The 13,165-nt window shown below is 38.3% G+C and overlaps 2 protein-coding genes across 6 annotated transcripts in view; one reads left to right on the plus strand and one right to left on the minus strand.

Annotated features, from left to right (window-relative positions):
- The window catches only part of TGFBR1 (transforming growth factor beta receptor 1), a 75,022-nt gene that overhangs the window by 57,381 nt on the left and 4,476 nt on the right, over window positions 1-13,165 (plus strand). For all 3 annotated transcript variants that reach the window (XM_025278945.3, XM_006063433.4, NM_001290926.1), the window contains 2 exon segments: window positions 7,259-7,383; window positions 8,390-8,520. In XM_025278945.3, coding sequence (XP_025134730.1) covers window positions 7,259-7,383; window positions 8,390-8,520 — 256 coding nt within the window.
- Window positions 1-13,165, minus strand: part of ALG2 (ALG2 alpha-1,3/1,6-mannosyltransferase) — a 107,089-nt gene that overhangs the window by 8,696 nt on the left and 85,228 nt on the right. The window lies entirely within an intron of this gene.

The following is a 13,165-nucleotide window of genomic DNA, read 5'->3' on the forward strand; positions in this document are numbered from 1 at the left end:
GAATTCCAGAAGGAGAAGAGAAAGAAAGAGAGGTTGAAAATGAATTTGAAGAAATTATGACCGAAACCTTCCCATGCCTAAAGAACGAAATGCATATTCAGGTACAAGAAGCACTGAGGGTCCCAGACAAGGTAAACTCAAACAGGCCTACACCAGGACACGTTATCCATAACAGAAATTAAAGAGGAAAATTCCAAAGGAAGCAAGACAAAAAGTTAATTAAAGGGATTCCGCTATCAGTTGTTCTTCCTACTACAGAAATGTTGCAGCCTAGAAGGAAGTGGCAAGATAGATTCAAAGTCCTAAAAGGGAAAAATCTGCAACCTCTGATCCTCTACCCAGCAAGGTGATTGTTTAGAAAGAGATGAATTTCTCAGAAAACTGAAAGTATACAGCAATACTAAACCTGTCCTAAAGGAAATACTGAAAAGTCCTGAAAAGTCTTCTCTAAATAGAAAAGGAGTAATACTCTATAGGGGAATAAAAAGGGAGGAAAAAAATCACAATTGGAAAGCAAATTACTGAAATAAGCCTGTACACAGATTAAAAAAAATTTTTTTTTCTGTGAAAGTGATAACCACAATGAACAGCAAAAGAACATGAAGATATAAAAGTGGACATCTAAATCATAAAATATGGGGGAGGAAAGTAAGAACATTTAGGGTTTTTTTTTTCTTTCATTTCCTAGATATGTTTGAGCCTGTATGCCTACCTATCTAAGGCAAGTAGATATAGGATGGGATTAATGTATTTGAAAAATAGAGTAACCACCAATGAAAAACATACAATAGATTCACAGAAACCAAGAAGAAAATAAGTATGACACAAAAGAAAATCATCAAACCACTAAAGGAAAACAAAGAAAGGGACAAAGAAGAAGTGTAAAATCAATGGGAAAACAAAGTTAAAATGGAAATAAATATGTATATATCAATAGTTACTTTAAATGTCAGTGGACTAAATACTCCAGTCAAAAAACAGAGGGGCAAACATTTGCACAGCAAAGGAAACCATAAACAAAACCAAAAAGACAACCATCGAATGACAGAAAATATTTGTAAATGAAGTGACCAACAAGGGATTAGTCTCCCAAATTTACAAACAGCTCATGTGGCTCAGTATTAAACAACAACCCAATCAAAAAATGGGCAGAAGATCTAAGACATTTCCTCAAAGAAGACATACAGATGGCCAAAAAAGCGCATGAAAAGGTCCTCAACATCACTAATTAGAGAAGCCCAAATCAAAACTACAGATGTATCGCCTCAGACCTGTCAGGATGGCCATTATCATCATCATCATAAAAAAAAAAAAATCTACAAACAATAAATGCTAGAGAGGGTGTGGAGAAAAGGGAACTCTCCTACACTGTTAGTAGAAATGAAAACTGGTAGAGTCACTTTGAAGAACAGGATGGAGGTTCTTTAAAAAACTAAAAATGAAACTATCATATGATCTAGCAATCCCACTCTTAGGCATGTATCTGGAAAAAACTGTAATTTGAAAAGATACATGCTCCCCAGTGTTCAGTGCAACACTATTTACAATAGACAAAAGACAGCCTAATGTCCAGATGAATGAATAAGGAAGATATGGTGTATGTACACACACACACATATACATATATATATACACACACAATGTTACCCATTAAAAAAGAAAATGCCATTTGTGGCAACACTGGTGGACCTAGAGATTATCATACTAAGTAAAAGTAAATCAGAGAAAGACAAAGAGCATATCACTTCCATGTGCAATCTAAAAAAATGACACAAATGAACTTATTTATTTATGAAACAGATTCACAGGCTTAGAAAACAAACTTACGGTTACTAAAGGGGAAAGGTGGAAAGGAGTGATAAAGTATGGGTTTGTGATTAACATACACACAATGGGCTTCCCTGGTAGCTCAGCTGGTAAAGAATCTCCCTACAATGCAGGAGACCCTGGTTCAATTCCTGGATCAGGAAGATCCCCTGGAGAAGGACAGGCTACCTAGTCCAGCATTCTTGTGCTTCCCTGGTGGCTCAGACGGTAAATCTGCCTGCAATGCAGGAGACCTGGGTTTGATCCCTGGGGTGGGTAGATCCCCTGGAGGAGGGCATTGCAACCCACTCCAGTATTCTTGCCTGGAGAATCCCCATGGACAGAGGAGCCTGGTGGGCTACAGTCCATGGTGTCACAGAGTCAGACACATAGCACAGCACATACACACAATACTATATATAAAATAGATGGTCAACACGAACCTACTATATAGTATAGGGAACTAACTCAACTCAGTACTTTGTGATAACCTATGTGGGAAAACAATAGATATGTATATATATATATGTGTGTGTGTGTGTAAATGAATCACTTTGCTGTACACCTAAAACTAACACATAAATCAGCTATCCCCAAATATAAAAAATGAGACTAAACATAAACTCTCAGAGTAGATCTCTCAATATTCTGTGGTAAACCTTAATGGAAAAGAATGTATAACTGAATTACTTTGCTGTACAATAGAAATTAACATTGTGTATCAACAATCAGATCAGATCAGTCGCTCAGTCGTGTCCGACTCTTTGAGACCCCATGAATCGCAGCACGCCAGGCCTCCCTGTCCATCACCAACTCCCGGAGTTCACTCAGACTCACGTCCATTGAGTCAGTGATGCCATCCAGCCATCTCATCCTCTGTCGTCCCCTTCTCCTCCTGCCCCCAATCCATCCCAGCATCAGAGTCTTTGCCAGTGAGTCAACTCTTCGCATGAGATGGCCAAAGTACTGGAGTTTCAGCTTTAGCATCATTCCTTCCAAAGAAATCCCAGGGCTGATCTCCTTCAGAATGGACTGGTTGGATCTCCTTGCAGTCCAAGGGACTCTCAAGAGTCTTCTCCCAACACCACAGTTCAAAAGCATCAATTCTTCGGCGCTCAGCCTTCTTCACAGTCCAACTCTCACATCCATACATGACCAAAGGAAAAACCATAGCCTTGACTAGACGAACCTTTGTTGGCAAAGTAATGTCTCTGCTTTTGAATATGCTATCTAGGTTGGTCATAACTTTCCTTGCAGTCACCATCTCAATACAATAAATTTTTTAAAACAGAAAAATAAAGACAGGGTGGCAGATGTATTGTTTTAGTCCAGAGCCTACAACATGCTGCCTCTAAGACCCACATTAGGGCAGAGGACACACAGAGATCAAAAGTGATGGGATGGAAAAATATTTCATGTAAACTGAAATGAGAAGAAAGTGTGGAATCACTCAAGTCAGACAACACAGACTTACAAACAAATACCATAAAGAAAAGGACACTATATTGAAAAAAGGATCAATTTAGGAAGAGGATCTTATACTCATCAGCATATACACACCTAATGTAGGAGTATGTAAATACATAAAACAAATAGCCACAAACGTAAAGGGAGAAATTGATGGGGAAATAAGAGTAGGAGATTTGAACACCCCACTCACATCAATGGATAAATTTTCTAGACAGAAAACCAGTAAAGCAAGAGATCCTAAACAACACAATAGAATTACGGTAAATTGATATTTTCTGGACATTAAAAAACAAAACACATTCTTTTCAACTGCCCCTGAACATTCTCTAGGATTCATTACCTTCTCAGGCATAAAACAAGCCTCAACAAATTTAAGAGTGCAGAAGTTATTTCACACATTTTTCCTGACCATAACAGCATTAAACTAGAAATCAACCACAGAAAAAGAAATAAGGGGAGAAAATAAGTTACACAGAGACTCAACAACAGACTGCCAATACTAAAAAACCAGTGGGTCAAGGATGAAATCAAAGAGGAAATTTAAAAATACCTTGAGACCAATGACAGTAAAAACAACCATAGAACACCTATGGAATGGGACTTCCCTGGTGATTCAGTGGCTAAGACTCCAAGCACCCGATGCAGGAAGCCCAGGTTCAATCTGTGAACTAGACCCTGTGTGCAGCAGCTGAGAGCTGGCACAGATATTTTCAAAAAAGAAACCTATGGGACGCAGCAAAAGCAGTTCCTAGAGGGAAGTTCACAGCAATACAGACCTTGCTCAAAAAACATGAAACATATCAAATAAACAACCTAGCCTACCACTTAATTATAGAACAAACAAAACCTAAAGTCAGCAGAAGGAAGGAAAAAATAAAGATCAGAGAGGAAATAGAGATTTTTGGGGAAAAAAAAAATTACAACTGAGACCTGGTTCTTTGAAAGGGTAAACAAAATGGACAAATCTTTGGCCAGGCTCACCAAGAAGAAATGAGAACCCAAATACATGGAAAAGGAGACATAACAACTGATACTGCAGAAATACAAAAAAACCATAAAAGAATACTATGAACAATTACATGACAACAAATTTGACAACACAGAAGGGGACAACAGAGGATGAGATGGTTGGATGGCATCACCAACTCCATGGACATGAGTTTGAGTAAACTGCAGGAGTTGGGTGACAGACAGGGAGGCTTGGCATGCTGCAGTCCATGGGGTTGCAAAGAATCAGACACAACTGAGTGACTAAACTGAAGAAATGTACAAGTTTCTAGAAACATACATTCCACCAAAAAATTTAATCAAGGAAAAACACATAATTTGACCAGACTGATTACTAGAGGTGAAATACAATCTGTAATTTAAAAAACTTCCAACAAACTAAAGTCCAGGACCAGATGGCTTCATGGGTGAGTTCCACGAGACATAAAAAATAATTTATATCAATGCTTCCAAAAAACTGAAGAGGTGGGAACACTGCCAAAGGCATTTTATAATGCCACCATCACCCTGATTCCAAAACTAGACAAAGAACCACCAAAACAAATACATACAGGCCTATATAGCTGATGAATATAGATGCAAAAATTCTTAACAAAATAGCAAACTGAATCCAGCAGCACACAAAAAAATGTCATACACCACAACCAAGTGGGATTCATTGCAAGTTCACAAGGGTGATTCATCATATACAAATCAATGTGATACACCTCATAAACAAGACAAAAAACACACAATCATCTCAATTGACGCAGAAAAAGCATTTGACAAAATTCAACATCCATTCATTGCAAAAACGCTTTACCAAAAAGTGGGTATTGAGGGAACATAACATAATAAAAGCTGTTTATGACAAACCCACAGCCAGTATAATACTCAAAGGTGAAAAGCTGAAAGCCCTACTGCTAAAATCTAGAACAAGACAAAGATGCCCATTGTCACCTCTTCTAGTAAACACTGTAGTACTGGAAGTTGTGGCCACAGCATCAAATCAGAAAAAGATATAACAGGTATCCAAATTGGAAGGAAAAATTTAAATCGTCATTATATGCAGATGACATGATTCTGTGTGTGTATATATATATACAGAAAACCCTAAAGACTTCACACAAAAATTACTAGAGGTGATAAATTAATTCAGCAAGGTAGCAGGATACAAAGGAAACAAGACTCAAAGAAATGGAATGATATCCCATGTCTTGGATTGGAAGAATTAATATTGTTAAAATGGCCATATTGCCCAAAGCAATCTACAGATTTAATGTGATCCCTATCAAATTACCCATGACATTTGTCACAGAACTAGAACAAATAACCCTAAAGTTTATATGGAATCATAAAAGACCCAGAATTGCCAAAGCCATCCCGGAGAAAAAGAACAAAACAGGAACCATAACCCTCCCAGACTTCAAACAATACTACAAAGATACAGTAATCAAAACAGCATGGTACTGGCACAGCAACATTGATACAGATCAATGAAACAGAATAGAGAGCCCAGAGATAAACTCATACCCCTAAGGCCTCTTCGACAAAGGAGGCAAGAATATACAATGGGAAAAAGTTTGTTCAGCAAGTGGTGGTAGCGAAGTTGGACAGCCACGTGGAAATTGATGAGGTTAGAACATACCCTCTCACCATACATAAAAATAAACTCAAAATGGCCTAAAGACTTAAACATAAGACATGACATCAAAAACTCCTTGAAGAGAGAGAGCATAGGCAAAACGTTCTGACATAAATCATACCAGTGTTTTTCAGCACAGCAAAGGAAACCATTTAAAAAAAGGAAAAGACAACCTACACAATCAGAAAAAACATTTGCAAATGATGCAACTGATAAGGGCTTAATAATTTCCAAAATATGTAAATACCTCATAGAACTCAACAACAACAAAAAAACCAAGCAACTTAATCAAAAAATGGACAAGAGACCTAAAATGGCATTTCTCGAAAGAAGAAATACAAATGGCCAATATGCACATGAAAAGATGCTCAGTATCACTAATTATTAGAGAAATGCAAATAAAAACTGCAGTGAGGTACTGCAGTGAGTGGCCGGTTAGAATGGCCATCATTAAAAACTGTACAAATAACAAATGCTAGAGAGAATATGGAGAAAAGGGAACTCTTACACTGTTGGTGTGAATGTAAGTTGGTACAACCACTATAGAAAACAGCGGAAAAAGAGAAAAATAGAATCACCATATGGTCCAGCAGTCCCACTTCTGGCTATATATCCAGAAAAAACTAATCCAAAAAGATACATGTACCATGTTCACAGCAGCATTATTTCACAATAACCAAGACATGGAAACAACCTAAATGTCCATTGACAGATGAGCTGATAAAATGTGGTGCATATATCCAATGGAATACAACTCAGCCATAAAAAAGAATGAAATGGTGCCATTTGCTTGCAACATGGATGCAACGAGAGATTATCATAATAAGTGAAGTCAGTCAGAAAGAGACAAATATGATATTAATGTGTGGAATCTAAAATATGACACAAATGATCCTATCTGCAAAATGGATTGTGGGACATAAATAACAGACTTGTGGTTGCTGGAGCGGAGGGTGTTGGGAGAGGGATGGGGTGGGAAGCTGGAGTTAGCAGATGTTAAGCTATTACATATAGAATGGATAAACAACAACATCCTACTGTACAGAATAGAGAACTATATTCAGTATCTAATAATGGAAAATAATATTTTAAAAAGAATGTATATATACATATAACTCACTTTGCTGTATAGCAGAAATTAGCAATATTATAAGTCAACTATACTTCAATAATTTTTTTTTTATTTTTTTAATTTAAAAAGCAGCAGAACCATAGTGAAAGGAGGAAAGGTCAAAGTTAATATTGCTCCCCACCCCCCTGACCTCCCGCCCAGGAGTAAAAGAAAGATGATGAAATAGTTTAAAAAGTAATGTTATATTGCATAAAATGAAGTGCTGACTTCTTTTTTAGGTACATGGCCCCTGAAGTTCTAGATGATTCCATAAATATGAAACACTTTGAATCCTTCAAACGTGCTGACATCTATGCAATGGGACTAGTATTCTGGGAAGTAGCTCGACGATGTTCCATTGGTGGTAAATTTCTCTCCCTTCCCCCAATATATTGTCACAAACAAAAGTTGCTTAAGAATTGTCTTTTTTATTGAATGAAATTGTTTACCCAGTGATCACTGAGAGTGCCAGAGAGATGACACAACATGCTTTATCCTTGTGCATGGCTTTATCCTAATATACAGCTTTATTCCAGTGTGGTCTTTTTCTAGTTCCACTTGAATTTTCGGAAGCAATAGAAACCAACCCCTTGTTATCTTGCAGTATAGATATTTAGAATGAATGACTGCTTGTGAGGCCACCCAGGAAGCTATTTTTAGCATGTACCAGAGTCAAACTGATTTTACCCCGAGATTGTAGGGATTTTCTCCATCTTGAGAGTGGAAATTACATATACAAAATGCAAATAGACTGTCACTGCATTACTTTTTAAAGTACATTTGTGTTAGATTGAGAACTTTCAATGTTTACTTGAGAAACAGTCTTATCCTTGAGAACCCAGGCTCACCCGAGACTAGGGCCTCAGGTTTCTGAGGCAGTGAGGGGTGGAGTAGCAAATAGGACAGGTTATTAACAGACACAAGTAGAGGAAGGGACTTGCACCTCAGGCTTGCCATGTAGGAGTCACACCTTAGTGAGAGTGTACATCCCTTTACCAGCTGAGGCTGTGCACTTGCAGAATAAAGGCTTTCATTTCTCGCACATTGGGGCTCTAGAAGAAAATGTCTATCTGGTCATCACAACTCATAGTTAACCATTATTAAAATAGCCTTTGCTGATTACATTGCAGAATTTAGTTTCAAAGTGTGGGCTCAGTACTGACTCAAGGAGGTGGGTTGTTGATGCAGACATGGATAAGAGAGAGCAGACATGGATGAGAGAGAGCAGGCTGTTCCACTTACCTGTTTTAGTAATGGGACACTGTAACAGGACTTCCAGCTGTTCCTTTTGTGTCTGGTCTAAGATTGTTCTGACATTACCTGAATAAACCTTTCAAAATAGGTTTTTTTTAAATTCTTTACCAATGTAGGAATACATGAAGATTACCAGCTGCCTTATTATGATCTTGTACCTTCCGATCCATCAGTTGAAGAAATGAGAAAAGTTGTTTGTGAACAGAAGTTAAGGCCAAATATTCCAAACAGATGGCAGAGCTGTGAAGTGAGTATTTATTTTGGATATTATACAGTTTTCTAAACTGCTTCTGGTTAGTATGTGGAAATTTGCTACTTTTCTTTAAGGAAAACAGAAGTAAGAATTCCCATTCCTTTATTTTTCATAGCTAATTAAATCAATGAGTAAAAACAGAGTAATTTGATTTTTATGTTCAATTTCAAGTACATTGCAAAGGCGATGGAACATTTTTAGTGGCCATCAGTTTATTAGAACAGTGTTTAGATCTGCCAGTGAAACAAGGCTCCTGCCTTTTAAATTAAAGCTTCCTGGCTTTCCCTGGTGGCTCAGTGGTGAAGAATCTGCCTGTCATTGCAGTTAACACAGGTTCAATCCCTCATCTGGGAAGACCCCCACAGGCCACAGAGCAACTAAACCCATGCACCACAACTTATTGAGCTCTAGAGCCCGGGAGCTGAAGCTTACTGAAGCCCACATGCCCCAAGAGCCTGTGGCTCTGCAACAAGAGAAGCCACCACAACACGAAGTCCCAGTACCACAACTAGCGAGTAGCTCTTGCTCGCCACAAGTAGAGAAAAGCCAAGCGCAGCAATGAAGACCAAGCACAGCCAAAAAATAAATGGTTTTTTTTTTTTTTTTTTAAAGCTACCTTTCAACCAGGGCCGCCCAGAACAGTGGGCTGTGTGCTGGCTGGAATCAGGAGGCCTATATTCTAGATCCTGGCTACCATATATTTCAGAGGCTGACTTCTGGCAAAGCACTTCAGTTCTTGGGACCTTAATATGCCTTTTTGTAAAATAAGGGATTTGGATGATTGTGAAGATGGTTCAGATGATTTTATATTTTATTCATTTCACTGCTCATTTGACTATTCATCAGGAATTTGTGGAAACTGCTTTTCAGCAGTATCTGAGCTTTTCAACCCCAGCTCTTTACAGAAAGTTTTAGAAATATTTTTGTAGTTATACTTTTAAAGAATTTATAAGAAAAATGTTATTTAATTTATCCTTAATTGCTAACTTTTACTAACGGAAGTAGAAGGTATTAAGAATACATAGAAAAACTGTACAGAAAAGGTCTTAATGACCCAGATAACCAGGATGGTGTGATCACTCACCTAGAGCTAGACATCCTGATGTGTGAAGTCAAGCAGACCTTAGGAAGCATTACTACAAACAAAGCTAGTAGAGGTGATGGAATTCCAGCTATTTCAAATCCTAAAAGATGATGGATGTTGTTAAAGTGCTGCACTCAGTATGCCAGCAAATTTAGAAAACTCAGCAGTGGCCATAGGACTGGAAAACATCAGTTTTCATTCCAGTCCCAAAGAAGGGCAATGCCAAAGAATATTCAAACTACCACACAGTTGCACTCCTTTCACATACTAGTAAGATAATGCTCTAAATCCTTCAAGCTAGGCTTCAACAGTACGTGAAACGAGAACTTCCAGATGTACAAGTTGGATATAGAAAAGGCAGAGGAACCAGAGATCAAACTGCCAACATCTGTTGGATCATAGAAAAAGCAAGGGAATTAAAAAAAAAACTTCTGCTTCATTGACTACAGTAAAGCCTTTGACTATGTGGATCACAACAAACTGGAAAATTCTGAAAGAGATAGGAATACCAGACCTCCTTACCTGCCTCCTGAGAAACCTGTATGCAGTCAAGAAACAACACTTAGAACCAGACATGGAAACAGCGAACTGGTTTAAAATTGGGAAAGGAGTATTGTCAAGACCGTATATTGTCACCTTGCTTATTTAGCTTATATGTAGAGTACATCACGTGAAATGCTGGGCTGGATGAACCTCAAGCTGGAATCAAGATTGCCAGGAGAAATATCAATAACCTCAGATATGCAGATGACATCACCCTAATGACAGAAAGTGAAGAGGAACTAAAGAGCCTCTTAATGAAGCTTAAAGAGGAGAGTGAAAAAGCTGGCTTAAAACTCAACATACAGAAAACTAAGATCATGCATCCAGTATCATCACTTCATGGCAAATAGGTGGGAAACAATGGAACAGTGAAAGACAATTTTCTTGGGCTCAAAAATCACTGTGAATGTTGACTGCAGTCATGAAATTAAAAAAGATGCTTGCTCCTTGGAAAAAAACCTATGACAAACCTAGACAACATATTAAAAACAGAGATATCACTTTGCCAACAGAGGTCTGTATAGTCAAAATTATGGTTTTTCCAGTAGTCATGTATGGATGTGAGAGTTGGACCACAGAAGCCTGAGTGCATAAGAATTTATGGTTTCGAACTGTGGTGCTGAAGAAGACTCTTGAGAGTCCCTTGAACAACAAGATCAAACCAAGTCCTAAAGGAAATCAACCCTGAATTTTCATTGGAAGGGCTGGTGCTGAAGCTGAAGCCCCAATACTTTGGCCACCTGATGTGAAGAGCTGACTCACTGGGATAGATAGACCCTGATACTGGGAAAGATTGAGGGCAGGAGGAGAAGCAGGTGACAGAGGATGAGACGGTTGGATGGCATCAATGACTCAATGGACATGAATGTGAGCAAACTCTGGGAGATAGTGAAGGACAGGGAAGCTTGGCGTGCTGCATTCCAAGGAGTCAGAAAAAGTCAGACACAACTGTGTTAACAACAACCATTATTATGATACTATTATAATATTGGTAAAACAAAGCATTTCCCTTTAGAGTTGATGTTTTGTAGTTTAGGAAGAATAAAAAGCTGTTCACTTAAGTAGTTTATCTTACATCTTAAGATTCGGACACGACTGAAGTGACTTAGCAGCAGCAGACTTCATTAGATACCTGTGAGATCAAGAGAGTTCCTTGGCTACCTCCAATGAAATCAAGTATGCAGGCCCAGACAACATATATTGTGTGCTCACAGAACCTGCATGTTTAACAAATGAAATTGGGCTAGATTTTGTCTTTGAAAAATTTCATTTTGATACTACAAACTGGAATTATTCATGCACTCAGTCAATAAGCAAATTAGAGCAAATTAATATTAAACAGATGGCTAATTAAGCAGGAAGGAAAGTTAGTAGTTAAGGTTAAAAACATACACGCAAGTTGAAATTACTGTCGCAGCATGTTGAATGAATGCCATCGGTGTCATTTAGCTAGTTTTGTATCACTAACTGAATCTTTCACTTTTCTCGGGTTTTACAAATCTCCCCTCAGTAGCTGAAACGCATCGAGAATTTGAAACTGATAGGATACCTACGGAAGTGTTTTTCAGAGCCCTCTGACCTTTTCCAGTCTGGAAAGCTGGCTCGGGATATCCCTTACCTTTCACCTGTGATCTCTCTTGCCTCTTTTGTGGTGACTGCCTTTCTGAATCCCATGTCTTCACGTTTCTTGGTTTGCTCATTATCCTCCTCTTCAGCTCTTTGCTCAGATATTACCTTGTCAGTGAGTCGTTACCTGTCAATCTATTTAAAATAGCACTTTTTCCCCTGGCATATTTTATCTCCTTCCCTAAATGATGTTTCTCCTTAGCACTTACCACTGACAGTCCATGCATTTTGCTTATTTATTATGTGCTTTAGCCCTCTACAGTGTAAGCTTTGTGAGAGCAGAGATGTTGTCTGTTAGTTCGCTGCTGTGTCTGTTAGTGTATCCTACTAGATACATGTAGGATGGTATCTGGATCATGGCACTCAGTTTGCTGGATGATTTTATGCATGTCCTGAACCCTTGGTCATTTTTACCTGAAAACAAGTGTTCATTTCTAGGAAATTTTCCTCAAGTATTCCCTTCCATTTTCTTCTGTTCTTTTTCTTCAACTCTGGTTATGAATGTAGACATCCTGAACAGGCATTCTGATTTTCTTGTGTTTTCCTTCTTATTACCCATCTCTTTGTTTTCTTTTCTCTACTTTCTGGGAATCTGCTTTTATCTTTTGGTTTTATTATTATTATTCAGGTTTATCTTGTAGTTCTATAAAACTTTCCCCAAACCAAACAAAACCCAAAAAAGTATTGATAAGTCCAGTATCAGTATTTTCTTTTATCTCTTTGAAGGTATTAATGATGGATTGTTGATATTGTCTTCTGTACACCTTTTGTTTTTTCCAAGGTGTTTTTTTCTGTTTGTGTCAGTTTCTGCATTTCATATTACTTTCCTGAAATGTTGATCAAGTTCATACTCTGTATAAAAGCAGCACTGAAAGCTGATGGGAAGCTTTGTGCACATGAATGGAGCTTATCGTCAACTTCAGTCTGAGGGTGAAGTAACTGGATTGCTTCCTTGGGGAATCACTGATGTCCCTCTCTTTAGGCTTTTCTTCTTGGGCTGAAGACTCTTCTGGTCTCCTACCTGGAGGAGTATGTAAAGTCACTGGCCATGTTCTGGGGAGAAAGTTTATTGTCTTAGGATTTAGTGTGTTGTCAGTGTGGAATTTTGCCCTTCTTTCCCCAAGATGGGAATCTGTTCTGCTGTCTCAGATTGAAATCTCTTGTCCTCTGTTGGGCTGGGGTGGGATGGTCACCCAGCTGTGTGAAGTTGGGGCAGGGCAGGTATCTGGGTTTCTAGCTTCTTTGGCTGATTCTGTTTTTACCCTGAACTTCTTCACCCCAGGGATACAGGATATAAGTTAATTCCTCAGTTTTGGGGGCCATTTCATGTGAGTCAGGTTCCCTTTTTGCTTTGCACAGCTCTATTTGAGGATTCAGCTTTCTCAG

This window comes from Bubalus bubalis, chromosome 3, assembly GCF_019923935.1.
Source record: "Bubalus bubalis isolate 160015118507 breed Murrah chromosome 3, NDDB_SH_1, whole genome shotgun sequence".
Lineage (NCBI taxonomy): Eukaryota > Metazoa > Chordata > Mammalia > Artiodactyla > Bovidae > Bubalus > Bubalus bubalis.